The sequence below is a fragment of the Serinus canaria genome, chromosome 18, assembly GCF_022539315.1.
Source record: "Serinus canaria isolate serCan28SL12 chromosome 18, serCan2020, whole genome shotgun sequence".
Classification (NCBI taxonomy): Eukaryota; Metazoa; Chordata; class Aves; order Passeriformes; family Fringillidae; genus Serinus; species Serinus canaria.
In genome coordinates, this window is record NC_066331.1 from 7,188,032 (window position 1) to 7,208,099 (window position 20,068).

General features: G+C 44.9%; 1 protein-coding gene across 1 annotated transcript in view; it reads right to left on the bottom strand.

Moving 5' to 3' along the window:
- Window positions 1–20,068, bottom strand: part of UBE2O (ubiquitin conjugating enzyme E2 O) — a 62,454-nt gene that overhangs the window by 23,610 nt on the left and 18,776 nt on the right. The window contains exons 2-3 of the mRNA XM_009094471.4: window positions 5,269–5,328; window positions 80–190 (exon numbers count right to left, since the gene is read on the bottom strand). Coding sequence (XP_009092719.2) covers window positions 80–190; window positions 5,269–5,328 — 171 coding nt within the window. The remainder of the gene's footprint in view (window positions 1–79; window positions 191–5,268; window positions 5,329–20,068) is intronic.

The following is a 20,068-nucleotide window of genomic DNA, read 5'->3' on the forward strand; positions in this document are numbered from 1 at the left end:
AAGAGAGACTTGAAGTGCAGCAGCATCCCTCCACACCACCAGGCCCTGGCTCCCATGTGCATTTTGGCTGTGTTCTCACCCAGATATGCTGCAGGTCTTTGCTGTTGACAGGGTAAAGGATGCAGTTGGTTCCCACCAGCTTCACAGCACACTCGATGTTGACATCAATTACGGTTCCACACTGACTGTCCTGAAAACACAAAAGGAAAAAAAGGTTTGTTTTTTCCCTTCCTTCCAAAAGGGAAGGTCCTACATACAAATATAAGTGTTTTGTGTACAAGTCAAAAATTCAGAGACAAATAAACTTCAAGACTAAATCCCTTCAGGTCCTTGTTCTGCAGGAGCATTTCATACAACACTATGAGAGCTCAGAAGGTGAGATCACTATAACAGACCTGTAGTGTTTTCTTCCCAGGTAGAATCTGAAACAGATGCTAAAGCAGAGACTCCCAACACCTGGTCAAATAAGACCAAACTGTATCAGGTGATTAGTGTTTACTTGCTTTAAAATCTGCCTAGCTCACAGCTCCACAGGACCATTGTGCAGGTATTGCCTTGAGTCAGCAAAGGCGAGGGTAGATCAGCAACAAAACAGGAATTCTTTAAAGCTGTTGTGACTTTAACTCACAATTCTGAAGGACATTATAAATAGTCTTTATTTTATGCCATATTGAAAAAAAATCCGCCACCTGTGGTCAAATTTCAAGGTTTGCAGCCAGATAATTCACAGTTCATCTAATTATAAGATGGTCTGTCATTATCTCCCTCACTTTTTAAGGAAGTTTTAATCTTTTTTGTCCCCAAGAAAAGAAGACATGCTGTCAGGAGCCTTCTGGGGGCAGCTTGGCAGGGAGCACACAATGTGCATGTTGCTCACACATATGGTGGGGGCCTACAGGGAAGGGCTGCTAACCCAAACAGTGTCAAAGGCAGCAGCTGCCCTGGCCTCCTGACAGCTGGGACAATAGATAGTCTTCTTTATTAAAGACCACAAGTCCATTATCAAAGCTGACTGAGGGCCAGCATGACAAATGCCCTGGTATGAGCTGTCCTTATCTCAAACATCAAGGTCTCTGCTCCAGCAGGACTTGAGCACAACACTCAAAGGGCTTATACCTTGCAAGAAGTGGATTTGTTTGCTCAGTTCTGTTCTTTCAACCCCAGGAAATGTTTAGTCAAGGCTTTCACTCAGAGCCCTGGGCAGCCCTTGTGGGAGTTCAGGAGTTTGCTGCTACTCAACTCATTCAGTTTCATCTTGAGGACTGGCAGTTGGAGCAAAAACAGCCCAAGGTAATTCCTGGACAACCGCTCAGCCCTTCTGGCTGGTTTGCTTTCCACTTGCCTGGTGCTGGTTGTCTCCATCCCCCACACCAGCCCAGTGCCCTGCAGCCCCAAGGCTCCCAAGGCAATGGGATCAGGAGAGTGGGGCCAGCCCCAGGCAGAGCTGTGCCAGCAGGGCCAGGAGAGCCAGGCTGGCAGAGCCCAAAGCAGCAGGGGCTCATTCCCTCCAGCTGCTCCACATATCACTCCCATGCCTTTCCAGAAGGGCTGCAGAGCAAAGGGAGCCTTTCCCAGCTTCAGCTCCATCACAACAGACTGCAGCTAAGCTTGCTGCCCACAGGCTGCCAGCAAAGAGCCCAGCAGAGTTGTACCATCTCTCTCACCTGGAAAGGGTTGGCCAGAACTACTTTGGCTTCACAACAGCTACTGCCAGCACAATTTGAGCCGTGGGATGAGTGAGGCCTGCTCAGAAGTGGCACCTGCTCAACAAACCCACAGCTTCTGCAGGCTGCAGCACAGCCACTTGCCCTGCTTTTCCTCCAGAGTCAGCTAAAACAAGTATATCCACACCATCCTCTGGCTGTGCTTTGCAGTTCAGGCCCTGAGTTTTAGGCTATTTGTTAGTCAGAACCAAAAACCCTTCCAGAAACAAATTCCTTGCCTATACTGTGCATTTCAAAATTAGTTTTTTCCTTTATCAGCAGCCAACACGACAGCAGCTCTGAGACATGATACAAATCCAACACCAGTGATTTCTGTGGATCATACTGTCTCCTGGTCTAAAATCTCTTTAATGGATGGTGAAAGTACAGCAAGCAATAAAACCAGGACTGGAGTGACTGATGTGCTCCAGCACCCTTCTGCCTGTTCTCTAAAAGTTTCCCCGTGGAGAAGGTATCTGCACCATCCTAAAGGTCCTTCCCACCTAACACAGCTGGGTGCTACTAGTCATGGCCAAGAGCAGCAGGTTTAGCTCAGCTTGTTTCTCCTTCCAGTTATAAAATGCTTGAGCAAGTGCAGAGCTCTGTCTGTGGTTAAGAAAGCAGAGATCAGTGTTGTGAGTAGCCCCAGGACCTACAGGGCTGTCAAATCACAGCTCTCCTCCCTCACCTGCCACTGAACCTTCCTTTGTTATGAGTTTACTTATTTCCCTGTCACATGAAACATCAACCTGTGACAGTGCATGCAGATTTGCAGGCTGAGGGGTTCACTCTGAGTTTATAGCAGTGCTCAGCAGTGCAGTCCCAGAAAGAGACACTGCCAACTTGTCTCATCTTCCAGGGCAGATCCTCAGCTGGGCACAGCTCAAACACATCCACCCTTTCATTAGCTGATCCCATTAAAGGAGGGGCCAAATGAAACGAGCTGACATTTCACAGCTGTGTTACAAATATCCATTTCCATCAATTCCAACAGCAGAACTGGAAAAGGGAGGTGACTGAACCGAGTGAGGAGAGCTGATGGGTTCAAGCCTCACTCACTCCACAATTGAGTACACTCCCTAGACCTTGTTCCTGCTTCTTCTGGCACCCTGACATTATGCACCACACTGAAGATGCTGAATATTTAAGCAGTGAATGGATTCCTTCCCCATCAGAGACAAGGCTTTAAAGCACACCAGCAAATTCCCATCCAAGAGCTCAGCAGCTCTGAAAACAGCCATCAATCCCACATCTTCCACCTCCCATCCTTCTACTCTTTCCCTCAGCACTCTCTTTTCTAGTAAGAGGATCTTTACACCACCCTTATTCGTTTGTTTAAAAGGGACAGCACAGTCCAGAATCCTTTGAAACAACAAAATCCAAGTGCCTGATAGATTACAGACCTACTTCTTACCTTTTCCCCAAATTAGCATATCACCTGGAAAAATTACCTCTGCCACTTCTCCTGCTTCTCATCCAGCTGGATTAGACTTTCAGGCCCAACTGCATTCAGTGAAAATGATCTCATTTTATGCATTTCCCCCTGAAGCAGTCTTTTCCCACACTCCGTGCTCAATGAGAAGCACATGGATTTTCAGTCAGCTCTCCTCTCTTGAGGAACAGAGGATTTTGAGTCCTTCTGGCTCAAGGTTAAAAACAAGCCCTAAGAGAGTGTGTTGAATACAGAATAAGTTCCACATTCTCCATTTGCCAGGCCAACTGGCGCAGGGCAACCATCCCACATCCTGAATTTGGCAAGCTGACACTTGCAGGTTTTCTATTTTAAATGCTCCTGTAAGTATTGGAATATATCTGTTAGCAACTGAAGGTTTTCTTTGGGATAAAAGGGGTTTATTGTTTAATTTACCCCCACGAACATTTAGAAACATTTGAGGGTGAGGACATGTAAGTCATCCTCAGATTTGTTACGCTTTTCAACAGAGAGAAGAAACTGAGTTTCTTCTCTCTGTTGAAAAGAGAAAAGAGTAATCTCACCGTTCCATCAATTATAAAAATGAAGTTACTGGGCACAAGGGTAAAGCAAATACCATTATTTAAACATGCAAACCAACAAAAATAAATGTGCAAGACAACTGCTGGGTACATATCTACCAAAGCATGTCCAGCAAGCCAGGGGAGCCAATTTCTGCTCAAATGAGTATGGAAATTGCAAACAAAAGCAGCATATCCATGTTTGCCAAGAGCAGAACAACCTGCTGTCCTGAAAGCTTAAAATGATTTTAAGAAGCATTGGATAACAAACATCTGAGAGACAGGACTCAAAGCATCCCCCTGAGTGAGAAGAACATTCTGACAGCTCCAGCTGTGCCAGGTACAACACTGTTAACAGCCTATAGTTCCAGTTTCTACCTGTACATTGTTTTGCATGAGAACTCTTCCATAAAGCTGCAGTTTTAGAAAAATATGTTGACTTCAAATTTCCACTTCAAACAGCCACTAAATTTCTTAAGGAAATACTTTGCTTCAGCAATTTTCAAATTATTACTCAAGCTTCTTATTCCTTTTTTTTTTCCTTTGTAATATTCTGTGAAAAAGGGGGTGGGTTAACTTTTGTTAATTGACAAAAAAGGCTTTATTTAAAAATAACAAAAACCCAAACAAGCCAGACAGGTCAGAGAATAGCCTTCTCTGTCCCTGCACCAGGCTGCACACCATGTGGTGCAACTGCAGCAGTTAGTGGCCAGCTGCTTCCTTCACTACAGCCTTGGTAGCCACATTGCTGGAAGCAAGTCAAGAGAAGAGGCAAACACATGGCAGGGCCATATGGCTCAGGGTTAGAGGTTAGCTCTGAGCCACAGCAAGAAATTGCCAACCTTGCTGAGCTCCTAAAGAGTGCAAATCCCATCTGACTATCAATACTCAACAATCTCTCCAGTACTCCCTACACAAAACCTAAATCCACACATCTCTGATAGGCACAAGTGCCATACAAGTAGAACAGAGGGGCTGGGACATAGAACAGCATCCAGAAAGAGCAAAGGGAACAATTATCAGCTGCTGTTTAAGAACCAGCTTGCTTTCTGTCAACCCAGCTGTGTTGGATGCTCCAGCAGTGTTGGGTTTGCTGAATTTCTGGGAGAAGCTGGAAAAGATGCTGCTTACTGTAGATTGAGAGGTGTGTCTGAAAATATTCCCTCCAAATTCTCTACCAGAGCCCACAAAGAGACAAAGGCAAGCAGTGGAACTGGGATATGCCCCCACTCCAACCTCCCTGTTAGGTTTGGGAGAACAGGTCCACAGTCCCCACAACTCAGACTGGATTAATGTAAAACTTTCATAATGGCAGGGTAGGCAGGTTTGTCTCCTTCCCTGACCATGCCCAGGACCGCTTGCTCAGGAGACCTTTGCAGATAAAGCAACTGTAGATAGGCAGCCTTAGCAGAATTCCATTTTCACTGGAGGCAGCTAAGTCTTTCCAACACACTAAATATAGAACATGCTCAAAGCATTACTGTCCAGCTCCATTCAGGCAATTTGGCAAGTCCTAGAAATCCATGTAGCAGTATCACAATCAAAAAGGGACAAAGGAAAAAAAAGCACTTACGCTGGAGCTCATGTGTCTGACCACATCTCGAGGGACCACTGAGCGATCTTCAAGCTTCAGCTAAGGAGAGAGAGAGAGAGATTGGCTTTAGTGCTGACCCCAGATGATACTCAGTCAGAAATAACATGACAGCTACAAATGCACAGTATCCCAATCCTCCAGACTGAGGAGGATTGCAGTGGAGGATGCTGAGGCCCTTCTATACACAGAGTTAATCCCCTTAGCACAGCTGCAAAATCCAGTTGACAGATCTGACATCAGCAACCAGGGGATCCATCCATGACTATGCTCTAAGTCAGTAGATGCATCAAAAAGGGTGCAAACATTGACTCATTCATCCCCTCTCCTCTTCCTCTGCCTGCACCACGCATTATTTCCTACCCACATCCAGTCTATGTAGTAGAGAAGACAGAAGACACACAAAGTAGCACATCACACCACAGCTCTGTGTCTCATCCTGCAAGCTTTTCACCTAAGATACTCCCAAATATCTGTGGAAAGCCTGTTTGGCTTGGGACACAAAGCAAGGTCCTGTACAGTAAAAGTCTTGGCTGGCAGGTGAATAGATGACAAATTCACTGTAGTAAGCACTTGTCTTAAAAAAAGGAGGAAAAGAAATGGCTGTTTCTGCACTTAGAAGCTCTCAGGTACACGCAGATAACAAAACATCAATAAGACCATGGATAAAGTCAAAGCACTGCTTACTCCAGCTCCTGCTAAAGCACTTGCTGGCAAAGAGCTCATTCTGGCAACAAAGGATGTGGTTGGACCATCATGATGTACTCTACAGCAGCTCATACAGACCAGGGGGCACCAGGAGTGCTCCTGGCAAGGGAACGGATCACTTGATGGATCTCAGTGATCAACCAAGTGATGTCCTTCCAAAAGGGGCCCTTCATTCAGCTGTTTCAGTGACCTCAAGGCTACTTGCAGGCTATTTCATTAAGTGTTTTCAACAAGCTTCAAACTACAAAATGCAGCTGCCATCGAACACACCGGAATGCTACATGAGGGATAATGTCCTACTGAAGCCACAAGACTGAACTCCAATTTCAGGCTTGCTCAGCCTCCCAGTAACTCAGCTAAAATCTCCCTCTGCTGAACAGGGAGAAGCCTCATCTGCATTCCAGTGGTCCAAAAGTTACTTGCATTGGTATATCAGTGAGCCCAGCAAACACACTCATTACACACCCTGTGCTCTGCAAAGTGCCACATGAATGCACCATCAGGGACAGAGCCTCTCCCACATGCCACTGCTGCTGCATTCCTGGCTTTTCCTTGTTCATCCTAGCCTGAACTCTACTGTGCTCTGTCAGCATTTCATCCTAACCCACTCCCTGGCTTACAGCCTGCCTTACTAAATTAGACAAATCTATAATCCCAAGAACAGGATCTGGAATTAAACCAAAGGACCTGAGTATTCATCATCTTCTTGACTGTGTGTTTCAGTAAGAGGGGAAGAGACCCAGCCAGGCAGGCTTTTAGACCCCACTTCTGGAGTCAGAACCACACTGGAGTGGGAAACCTGAAACCCACAGCACATTTCCAGATTGTAGAAGTGTTTTCACTGCCTCCCACATCCCACTGTGGTATCTAGATAGACATCAATTTTTATACAGCTTTCTAAAATTATTTGTTAAAGTAAGTACTGTATAAGCAGCCTTTTAAAATCCAGAATCAGGCTGCAACATTTACATTCCAGTAAGCACTCAAGCATGAGCAGCAGTTTGGGTACTGTAACTGAAGTATTCTCACTGCACAGCTTCAATTGTATGATGATACTTTAATTTCAAAATGCATTAGGGCTTAAATTGATGCATTATGTTTCAACACATCACTCAGCCACACTGTTCCCTATGATGCAGCCTCTGAAGAACCCAGATCATCAAGATGATTCCATGTTACCCAGCAGCAGCAGCAGCAATATCTTTGGGTTACTCAATGCTGGTAAATCACAGAAGCTGTCAATCAGCAGCATTCCCATTTTGTGATCCTTCCTCAAGAATATAATCATACCAATTCTTCCCAAAGCAAAGCATAAAACTTCCTGTACACAGGGACTATATTAACCTATTTTCAGGTCTCTTGGCTTTTAAAGGCAGCACTATTTTCAGCTTCATGTGCCAGACCCACCTGTCTCAGTGGCAAGAAAAAGCAAGCCAAGGAGCAGGCAGAATGCCAGCATCAACAATAAATACTTCACAGGTCTGTCATGTCACAAAAGACTCAAAACCCACAAGAAACCCAACCAGAGTGAGATGGAATGGCTGCTGATGAACACAACAGTTCAGTGATTCCTCCTGTCCTCTGTCACACCCGGAGCAATGTGATCATCAACTGAGGGACAGCCCCCTCCCTCAGCACTGAGGGAATTCTGTTGCAGAAGCACTTTTAAAACAGGTCCTCACAGTTGCTATATTTACCTCTATGAAAGTCAGTATTAACATGGCTGGGTTTCTGTTATAGCAACATGCTTCAGTAATAGCCCCAAGAATGAGAAACAGCAGTTTCCCAGAAATGCTCTGAGGAATCCCATGCTCCTCTATGCCAAGCTGAACTCCCCTCTCAAATGCAAGATGTGTTTTGTGTTGCTTTTTAAAAAATAAATTCACTATTACAAATGTTAAATAAGGCAAACCAAAGACACTCATCACTACACACACATTTTACCCTGGTGAAGAGGGATGACACACCCAGCCTGGGGTCAGTAATGTTCCTTAGGGCCTTGACTGCAAAAAGAAGTGGCAGAACAGCTCTGGTCCCCATTTACTTCCTTTGCTATTCAGGTGCTCTTGGTACTCAGCACTCAGAGCCTGAGCTCCACAGCAAATTTACTCATCAAAAGGCAGCAGCTGCAATCTGGAGAACACCTGATACTTTAGCAGGGCTGATGATGCTCTCAAACCACACACAGCAGGAGTACACAAATTCTGATTTTCTGCATAGAGAACAAGCACCAACAGGACCACATTCTCCTTCTCAGCTGAGTCATCTCACCTCAAACAAAATAAGGGAGCCATCAGGGCTCACACCTGGAACTGGGCAGACCGGGAAAGGACAGACACTTCCACTGAGCTTTGCTCATTAAGCCTTAGGAGCTTTCTGCTTTCATGCACTTGCCTAATTTTTTATTACAAACTTGTCATTTGAAATAAAATCTTTGTGGTTTGGGTTTGTTTGTTTAAACTAACAGCAAAGGTTGAGAGAGATGTCTGTGACAGAAAACTGAATTCCCACTTTAGCAAACAATTTGGCAGTGAGGCGCAAACATCCCCAGGCAGGGGTGGGCTAAACTCCCACTGTAACTCTCTGGGTTTAATCTCAACTCCCTTGAACAAATGAAATATATGGTGCCAATTTTCCTCTCCAATAGCTCCCTGCTGACAAGAGCTCAAAACCAGAACAATTTACTTTGACGATCTGGACTAGCCACAAGTGCTAAATATTGTGGCAGGTAAATATGCAACAATCACTTCTGAAGTTCAGGGGTAAATAATATGGGAGTTGCTGGGATTGGCGTAGGGACAAGCAGCCCTGAGTGGTGTGAATCCAAACAAACTGAGTACTGGAGATACCTAGTAGTGGCATAAATCCCTGGTCTCTCTCTCTGCATAACTAAAGCAGAGCTTAAATTCACTAATTAGCACATCATCAGTACCCAACAGTGGACAAAACCACTCCCACATAGGCTCCAGCTACCGTTGCCACCATCCCTCAAAATGTTTTATCCATCAAAGGAGAAAAGAACAACTCATTCACACTTACTGCCAGCACATCCCTTCCTGTCCTATTCCCACAGTTTCTTTTCTGCATGGGGCAGGAGTCTTGGTGTTTCACTTTAGGAGAAACACACGGGTAATTCTGCCTCCACACAGCATTTTGGTTTGCTACTGCCACATTGCACTGCAGGTAAAAAATACTGTCACAGGAGGCAGGGATGAAAAAACTGTCCCCTGCTCCAATCATCCCAAGAACAGAAGCTGGGGACAAGTTTAAACCCAGACAGGAGCCTGAACATCAACACACAGTCCTTGGCTGTTTAGTCTCAAACACGACAGACATACCTTCCCTCAGAGGGACTGACTGCTGAGCTGCATTGCAGGTTCATCCCACACTGGGACACCAGGAAGGACAGGAGACCCTGGCACTGAGACTCAGCACTCAGCTACACAGAGATGTGGGAGCACACCTTGCACCCAGATCAGTCATGGCTTTACAGCTGCACTTCTGCTCAGCTGCCCAGCAACAGAGAGCAGCCTGGCTGTGGGAGAGGGCACCTGATGCAGTACAATGCCTGCCAATGCCAGCTCCCTGTGTTAAAGTTCATGCTTGGCCAGTCTCAGATTCTGGAGCAGCTGAGGGAGCTGGGGAGGCTCAGCCTTGAGAAAAGCAGGCTCAGGGGGGATCTCTTCCTTCTTGGCAACTCCCTGATAGAAGCTGTATCCCGGTGAGGGTCAGGCTCTTCTCCCAGGTAACAAGACAAGAGGAACAGCCTCACGTTGTGCCAGGAGAGCTTCAGACTGGATATTAGGAAAAATTTCTTCATCAAAAGTTTCTTCAGTGACTGCCACTTCCCTGCACTGGCACAGGGAAGTGGCAGAGGGAGGGATTTAAAAGATGTGCAGCTGTAACACCTGGGGACATCATTTAGTGGTGGGTTTGGCAATGCTGAGTTAATGGTTAACTCAAAGGTCTTGTCCAACCTGAAGAACTGCAGTGTCTGACCAATAAAGGATGACATTTGCTCAAGGGTGACAGTGTGATCCCACAGCATCTACCTCCAACACAATCACTGTGGTGACAACATCACTTTCTATTCCAGACACATCCTGAATTTCATCCTCCAAAACAAGAGCTCTGGAAATAAGCTGGTACAGATGGAGGAGAAAAAGCAGCATGCACACATTGGTATCTGCTCATAAAAATGAGACTACAAGGCACCACAAAAAAATGGAGGAAAGGACAATGCTGGATATGAAACTCTGTAGCTTGACCTGAACTGCTGTATGATGGTTGAGATGTTTATCCAGCTGACTCAGAAGTGAATTATCTGTTAAGAAAGCTGCTTCTGCCTCTTGACTTAAACAAGGTCTTGGATACCAGTGGCCACCACAAGGTCAGAGGCCAGGCTGTGACCCGCACAGACCTGTGACTTCTACTCAGTCTGGGCTACTTGCCCATCTCACAGGTCCCAACCCTCCCCCTGCACATCTTGTGTAACTGATCTTATTGCAAGCACTGCTCCCAGGCTCTGCACCTACAACTGTGAATAAAAAAAGTAAAAAAAAAAAGAAGAAATTACTTGCAATTTTGTGAAACCTATTTTGAATTCTCTCAATGGGTCTAAGAAAGAAAGTGTGAGGGGAAAAAATAATAACGCCTTTTTTAGATGTATTATCGTTTTCTGGCCTCCTTTTTACTCAAGCCAAGGTTTTATCCATAGAAAACACAACACACTTGTCTTTTTGTGACAATGGAAAAACATTGGGATGGAGGAGATACAAACTAGGTATCTGATTTCTGTCCAGCATGAACAGGTAGAACTTTAGACTCACACAGATGGAGTTTTTTTTAAACTGTGCTGGAGAGTTCTCCAGGCAAGTCAATGTCTGAAATGTTCTAGAGTTAAAAATTAATCCACTCCCTGGGACATTCCTCCAGGGTCACCAGGACTGTCACTGTCCTACAGTCACTACGTTAGCATTCTGTTTTGAATGGACAGCACCTACTTGAGAGCTTGGAAGTTGCCATGGAAACTTGTAACAGCAATGCTCAGAAGAAGAAACCCCACAGGTTAAGAGCAAACCACAGGGAAAGCAACTACTGCAGCAACAGGTAACAAGGCGTGACAGACCTCTCCAAACCTCAGTACCACACACCACAATCAGGTAAAGCTAAACCCAAATGCTTGGTGCTGGGAAAAGGTAAAACCTTGCTTCAGTGAGCTGACAGACAGGCTCCTTGCAGCTATTTTGAAAGACCTGGACAGCCTCTCAGCACCTGAAACAGGACATGATGTACCACAGTTCCCATGCCTGGTTCTCAAACCAAAAGCAAACAGGTCCTTTTCTCCTCCAGTCCTGAAGCTGTGACTTGGAAACTTCCACCAGATGCAATGGTTTGTGACTGGGACCATTGCCAGGCTCTTACTGGAGGTTAAGAGGAAACTTCCTTACTACATGAAGCAGCTCCTGGCCACCACCAGCTCCAGCCCCAGGCACTGGGAGAAAACAAAGCAGCTCCAGAGCTGCCTTGGCACTGGAAGGCTGTGGGGTGAGTGCTCATGGAAATGGGCAGGAGGGAGCACAACTGGCAGCAGCCAGCCCAACTCAGCATCCTCCAGCTCTTATTTTTTTAACTCTAAGGTCTGATTACACTCCCAAATTCACTTCAGCTAAAACAGTAGTGTAGCAATCAACTCAACACAAGCTGTTTTTATTTTAAATCTAGATGAGGTGTCTAAAAAAACAAGTCAGCTGTCCAAATATAGCATGGATACACCAAGTTAGATGACAAAGGTTCAAAAATTCAATGACCCAGAAGATCTGAAGCCAAGATATTAAAATATCTTTTCAGTATCAACACATTACCAATGGCATCACATACTACTGTTGGAAAAATATGTTCCATATCCAAAGTTCACCTCCAGTGAAAGACTTGTGTTACATTGATTAGACTGCATCGCACATGAGCAGATGTGAAAAGCAAGGAGAGAAGAAAAAGCAACAGCAGAGAATCCCCTGGAAGCTCAGAGTTGATTCACACTGTGACATTTAAACTGGCATATGTTGCTTCACTTCTAACTGGAGTTTTCCAGCCATGCTGGGTTTTTATGGGAAAGAAAGATGGGCAAATGGGACAGAAGACAGACTAACAAACTTAAGACTCCTGAGAACTAAAATTCTACTATCCAGAACAGCTGAACAATGAGCTACACAATACAGAAGGTTTTAAAAACAACCCTTGAGGGATGCAGCTGCAAAAATATGAAAATAAATCTTTTGCACTGATTGGTACAAAAGCTCTGCCTGTGACACCTCCTGGCTACTCCTACATGGCAAGCACAAGTAGCCTGTGGCTCTTCCAGACAAAAAATTCAAAGTCTCAGGAGGCTGTGGAGACTCCTGCATTACTTACAGAAGAACTATACCCTTCTGGGGCAAGGTCTAAACTTTCACCTGCACAAGTATTAAATGTCAGAGTAGTTTGTGGCTTCCTACACCAGCAGAGCACTGAGCTGGTCACTGCTCTGCCACATAACTCATACCTTTAATTCATAGGATGGTTTGGGTTGGAGAGAACTTTAAAGCCATCTAATTCCACCCCTGCCATGGGCAGGGACACCTTCCACTATCCCAGGTTCTTCCAAGCCCCATCCCACCTGGCCATAAACACTTCCAGGGATGGGGCAGCCACAGCTTCTCTGGGCAACCTGTGGACACATGGAGATATTCACCCATTTCACTTTAGCATCATTCTGCATTTTTATAATATCATGATATTGCTTGTCATCTGAAAGCACTCAAAGAATCACAAAAGGAGAAAATATTTAAGTTACTTAGGAATTGCATCACGAGATTAAAATTTTGTTCAAATATGAACAACCTAACTAACTCTGAAGAGCCTTGAGTGACACAGGAACACACAGTTCCCTTTGGTTTGGTCAAAGCAGGGGAAGGACAGTGAGCAGGATCTTTGTTTCCTGTATTCTGTACAGGAGTCCAAAAGCTTGCTCATGGGGCTGCTTTGGGCAGTGCAAAACATCCCTCTGTGAAAGGTCAGGTTGATGATTAACTTCATGAACAGAAGGACAGCACAGGGGTAGGCAGTGGGGGTGCTAAAATGCTCCCCTGATCTGAAATAGATGTTTTAGAACACTTCACAGAGGCTAAGATGAAACCAAGACAGCTTTGCATCACAGCAGCTCTACCTGCAGGCAGTCACCTGATCAGAGATTACAATTCTTTTGTTCATGCAACCAGCAGCTCTGAATCTGCCAATCATCCAACATTTAGCACATCCACAGCAGCACAAACTGGGATTCAACACTAAGCCAACCCCAAGTAGTGCCTGTTACCTGCAAACTACTGTGGATTGATTGTACAGTTTGAAGATAGCATTTTTTTTTTCAGAAAACAAGAAAAAGGTATGGCCTAAAGCAGAATTTCCTAATTAGCTACAAAGATTCCATCAGTGGCAGGGATGAACGCAGCAGTTTCCAGCCCCAGGCCAGCACACACTAAAACACACACTTGTCTGTCACCAGCTGAACGCCTACAAATCTCCAAGCCCCCTGTACTAAGGGAACATGATTTTTTATCTAATTACACACAAATTGTACCCAGGGCTGCCAGAGCCAGGCAGCACCTGCCATCATGCAGAGTCTCTGAGTAAACAACAAGAGAGTTCGTGGCAGGCAGCAAAGAAGAGAAGTCTCTGCGACACCCACAGGAGACCAGGCAACCTGAAAAATGAGAACCAGATCACTGCCTCCACATCACTGCTCCCTCTGGACACTGCCAGAGGTGCAGGGAGCCTTGTAACACAGCAGCTTCAAAATCCAGCTGTGCCATTAGTTCTGATAATCTCTCAAGGTTGTGAAGGCTCCCTGGGGACATGCAGCTCTCTTAAGACAAAGTGACAGCTCTGTAATTTGTCTTTTTGACATATTATGGAGACACAGAAACCTGAAGTCACTCAGTTGAGTCCCTTCCAACTGCAGGCTGAAGCTTCCTGAGTCTCCCCCTGTTTTCACATTGATCCCCAATGGACTTGTAGCTACTATTGTTCCTGTTCATATTTCTGACCACAAAAGCTATTTTTATTTTTGTCTTCCACATTATTTTTGGGTAATAAAGTACAAAACTTCTTCCACAGTGAAGTTCTGGTCTTTCACTCACAGCCAAACAATGCAAGATATTCCCCTCCTCCCAACAAATATCACCTTTGAGCCTCCTGCCAGAAAGACACTGAAATACTCTACTTTCCTTTGCCAAGAGATAGAATTTAGTTAAAAAGTCTGACTAAATAATTGGATGAAACAAAATTTCACTGTAATTATAATGTGAGCAAATGCTGTGCTTTGGAGCAGAAGAATTTGGCTTTAACAGAAATCTTTTGCTAAGCAAAAGTAAACCTTCTACTTGGATTTCCCTTGTCCAAGAAGTGTATTTATTTTACTGACAACAAATCACTTCTGTGATTCTGCATATTTACATGACACTTTGGAAAACACTACAACACAGATTCCCTGGCCCAGTGAACACACCATTCTGAAAAAGAAGTACAAGGCAGTAGTTCAGGGGAAGGAAGATAAGACAACAGAAGATTACTGGGTTGTTATTATTTAAAGGAAAATAAGTAGGTTTGGGAACATTTCCCAGAAGAGAGAATGTGGTTGGGAGAGAGGAGGATCCTGGAAGCAGACAAGCAAAGCTGCATAAAAAACAGCCACTCACAGCTTTTCACTATCCTCAGCCTCACATTTCTTATCGGGTGTGTAAATGCTCAACACCACCACCACACACTCACATGTGCCAGCCTGGGCTGGATACCTGAAAAAGGGCTAAAGCAGCAAAGACAACCTCGTATCTAAAGAAAAAAATTACCGAAGAATTTGAATTTTGCCAACCTTGTCACCAAGTGCTGTTTGTTCAAACAGCACATTGCATATACTCACTCCCATCAACCAATAACCAGGACTTTCATGTGGGAACACAATCAAACCCTGTGTCTGCAAAAAGGTTTGCAAAACTTTAGAGGAAATAAAAATAAAGTAAAAATAATTCAGCAAGTGTGAACATAATAATGCTCAGCATAAAGATATAGAAGAGTAAAGATTAAAAGCACATGGCTATGAATAGAAAATATGTAAAGATCTTTCAAGAGAAGATTTAGTGACTAGGAAGTCAGAGTCCTACAGGGAGTCTTTCAAATATGTCCCCAGTTACAGGATTTAATCTAAATGTTGGATTTTAGTTCTTAGCAGCAGTTTTAAGTAAAAAATGAACTCCCTTCTCAGTGTTTACAGCTCTTGCCTCATGTACTCAGTCTTGTAAAGCAATTCTGGGAACATCAAGTGTTAAACAGAAAAGACAAAAGGATCATCTCCAGGTGCAATGCCCCCAAAGCACAGATTATTACAGCACACCCCCCTCCCACCTTCTTACAGTAAGATGGCTGAGTAAAGCAATACTGCTCTCCTATCACCTCTGCCTAAGTACTTGAGGAAAGCCTGACCAAGAGCAGTGCTCCAGCACCAGATGGCACTGTTACCTGAGGAAAATCACGGGAGACCAGAGTTACAGGCACAGGAGAAGCTGATTGAGAGCAGTAAGCAGGAAAGTGGACAACATTTTGCCTATCCATCAGCCAGCACTGCTCACAGAGGCTGCCTCAACATTCCTGCAGTAAAGCCTCACCCAAAGTACAGGTCAGAGGCAGCAACCCCCAGAAAGAAACTGCTGTGAGAACCCAGCAGCTCCACAGAGCCCCAAGCCCAGTGTGTCAAGAGATGCCTGGCTCCAGCAGGACTTAAGGAATGGCTGCAGAGACCCTGGTGAGTATCTGACCATGCAGGTGAAAGCAATGGCTGTGCAGCTCTTCTGGCAGCATCTGATAAGCTCTAAGGGAGATAAATTTCACTGCTAGAAGAAACTCCCCTGAAGAGCTCACATGGATGCTGACACCATCCAGTGTGATAGGAAGCAGAGATTCCCATTTCAGACTCCAGTTTGTTTCCCAGGATTCCCAACAGCCCACTGTTTTAACTTGTCAGTTAATCTGTGCTCCTCCTTGTATGCAAGAACAGTCTGTCCAGTAGCTCTTTCATTTACCTGAAGTAAAAGAATTCCTCAAATTGTTGCCTTAGGAGATAGCAGTTGTTATGCAACAGGTTTTCCAGGTTCTTGCTGGACCTGGATGGATGGGGATGCCATCTGGACAACATCAGCAGCACAGAGATTAGTCACTGGCCACTCTGAGCTTCATTTGGGGCATATGCCAGGTCTGGAGAAAAGAGTGGGACTGCTTAGATCTCCATCCTTTCAGAGGATTAAAAAGATGTTGTGAGGAAATCTGTTTCTCTTGCTGGCCAATTCACTCCCGAGGCACAACAGCGTACCTCACCTTTCTACATCTTTGAGAGGAGAAGTAAAGAGTGTATCCATGGAAAATATTCCTTTGCTTCACATTCCTGGAGCAAAGCAGGGTGGGCTCTTTGCTGAGCTTAACTGCACTCTGCTGGGTTGGTGGTAACTCTGTGCTAGGGCACAAAGCATCCTGGTTCCCCTTTGCAATCAGGTCAGCTGTGTGCAGGAGAAACTCCTTATTAGCCCACAGCAAAAAATACCCCTTGCAAAAACTGCCAGGGAACAACAAGAGGGAGACATATCAACAGAAAATCACCGTGTCTGCTTTCCAGCTGGTTAGCTCATTTGCTGCTGCTGTGAATACAAACCAGCCATTTAAATTAGCTTCTAATTGTTCACAATTATTCAGACACAGCATAACCTGCAAGCAGGAAGACATCAGGCAAGTAGGAGAGAAAGAATGGTTTCAGATGCCTTGACAAGATTCACATATTCATGCCTTGCAAGTCTCACAGCCTACCATCTCCAGCAATGCTGCCTCTCTCACAGACCCCCCAGATGTACACTTAGCATTGCAGAGGAAGGAGATAATCCACGGGTGTTCCTACACTTCAGGTTTCTACTCCTCCTTGCTCCCATTTTTGGACTGGTTCAAAAATGAAACCAGTAATATTTTGGTCTACCCCAGTCGTTCACAGTCTCTGCACACACAGGCAGTTTGAGCAACACTATTTATAAAGCTGTTTAAAATTCTGGACACAGCCAGAGCTCTTTGATAGGATGTCAGCCATGCGACACCCGAACGTAGGAGGTTGACACAGGATGGTTAGTGTAATACAGCCCACTCTCCTTTCCCTTTCTTTCACCCAGAGCCTCCACTACCACCCTCACAGGAGTCCCTCCCCCCGACAATTACTGCAATTTTCTCTCCTAGGGAAGATATTAGTGTGTTCTCCTTAAATCCCTAGCATGCCTGTTTTAGTTTACACATGCGACTCAATGCAAGTCCAGTCTGCAGGTCAAATTACTTTAGGGACTGAATCCAGACATATCTTACAGAAAAAAAATCCCTCACATTCAGACCTGTTTGGATCCAGAGCTAGAGTATTGCCACAGAGCTAAAATACTCAAATACATCTAAGAACTTCAGCAAATTTAATAAACTTGAGCAAGAATATTTTATCAAGTACAGAATCTCCTACAGGAGACAAAATAACCCTGAAAAGCAATGTATAAATAGCTGTAGCTGAAAGCACAGCAAATGCTGTGTCATGCCACATTCCCAAGTCAATCTCAGGCAGTGAGTGCACCAAGCTGCCCAGCCTCCCTTGTACCTTCTCTGAGGTTCATGCCTGCTCTGGAATCAGAGCATCCCCCTGGAGAAATATTCCTGGTTGATCTGACATGCAGAACACACTCCCCAAACACACTGCAGTGCCTCAGTGCTCTGTTACACAGGAGGAACACTGCATGGACAGACAGGCTGCCTGCAGCCCGAGGAGAAGAGGGAAGGCAGTGGATTCCAGAGGCAGATCAGGACCTGGCTGGCCTAGCTAAGAAATACAGGATGCTCAGGCTGGCCCTGGGGGCAGTTTCCACAGCCAGTGATTAAGAGCACTCTGGGGACACTCAAATTTAGCTGACAAGGAAACCAGTGACCCTCATGGGGCCACAGCCAGGGCAGAGGTCTGGGGTCACCTCTCTCCCTCATGGCACAGAGCAAAGGCAAATACTGCTTTAAGAGGCACAATAGCCTATGCCTGCTCCAAGGCAGAGCAAGCATTCAGCAAAGGCTTCCTGTGAAATAACACTCCTTCTGAGACAGCTGTACCCCAGTAAATTCCTTAAAAAAAAAAAAAACAATCAATGTCTTTACATTCAGCTGAAGCAACCTCTGGAATGCTAGAGAGAATCCACCCAAAATTCAGTGACAGTGTGGGCACCCCGTGCATGCATTTCTTTCTGATAAACAGCAAAGCCACTCCCCCAGCTCACACTGCAGAAGAGTATGTGAATGCTACTGGGACAATGCAGCACAATTGCATCATTGCCCAAAAAACCTCAGCTGCAATTTCTATTCACCGAAAGAGTTTCAGTTATCCCCCACATCCATAAATGCTGTATTGGCCATTACAAAAAGGAAGAACAGCCCCTACTGAATACATACCCCAAGCTACAGAAGCTCAGATATTTACCGACTGGATTTCTGCAACCCCTGCACTGTGACATCCCTTTCTGTGAGGGGTGGATCCACCACCGGCAGAATGGGTGGGGAAGACTAAAACATCTCCCACCCATAGTAGGTTTAATTCACTGCCTTCTGCTTATGCACTCCATAATACAAAAGCAAACAACCTTCAATTCCTTTCAATAAATCTGAGAAAAATCTGAACAAGAACTGGTGACAGTTATGATACAACAGAGACAGAAATATAAAAATCCTGCAGAGTTTGACTTAATACCCCTGGAACAAAGCCATGTTTCTCCCCCCTTGCACAGCTAAGTCTACTGGACTGACTTTTTCTTCCTTCCCATCTCAGCCAGAGCACAAAGCTTTCAACACCATATTTGAAACTCATCAATGTCATCATAACAACACTCCTGTATCATTTTGCCTTCAGGGTTTTCTTGACTTCTAAACCATTTACTGTAAGCTCTCCAACTTCTGCCAGCAGCCTGAGACAACACAGCATTTACCCAGCAGAACATCCAACATCCACATGGAGACACCACTCTCCTCTCCACATTACTCTGCAGGTTCAGTTATTCAGTAGCATATTTGATGTGGCAATAATTCAAGCTTATAGCTTGGGGAATCTTCTCTTCTCCCCACCTCTTCCTTGGGAACTAAGCAACCAAGCAGCACATCTAGAGATGGCTCACAGAACTCACCCAGCCCCTGGTGTAAGTAAACATTTACAGCAATGGCACAGGAACCACAGGAGTAATCAAGCCAGATGTTCCCTGGTTTTGTACAGTGTACACACAGTTCCCATTCCAAACCTGCTCAAAGGTAGATTATTAAGTTCTCGTCTACACATCTTTTAAGGCAAAATCCTTTCTACATGCGTTAATCCTTGCTGGTATGGTTTTCCTCTGGGCATAACATACAGACAGCTACAAAATTCCTGTAGGAATACATCTTTATACTCCTCTGTTCTGCACAGGCTCTACAGCCCAACAGCTACAGAGCAATCACAAATTACTGGGAAAAAGTATATCCCAGGATACTCCAATCCAGTTTTCAAGGAAGGCTTACCTGTTTAGGAGAACCAGCATCCGAAGAGTCCCCAGGGGAGTAACATACTTCTAGACCAACCAGGAAGCTGTGAAATATTCCATTTTTAACATGAGGAGTGTTTCTGAGAGACCTGGAACTGCCCCTTCACCTAAAAACATTTCTGAAAGGTCACCTCTTACAGGCAAGCAAGGTGAGATTGATTGTTAGCAGAACTCACCTCAGAGCTGACTGTTTCCTCATAAATGTCAAAGACTAAAGGCACAGAATTTTCCAAACTGGAGTTTAAAACTGTTTTAAGGGATGCTTTGCTGCATCTTTCTACCCTGCATAGAGACCAGGAAGCTGCTCCTAGTAGGAAAATTTCTCTAGTGTCTTCTTGGCTCAATGACACAAACATCACACAGTAACCTCACCTGTAAGGTATTTCAGTGCAGAGCTGGTTAGAGAAGATGCTAAAATAGCACTGAGA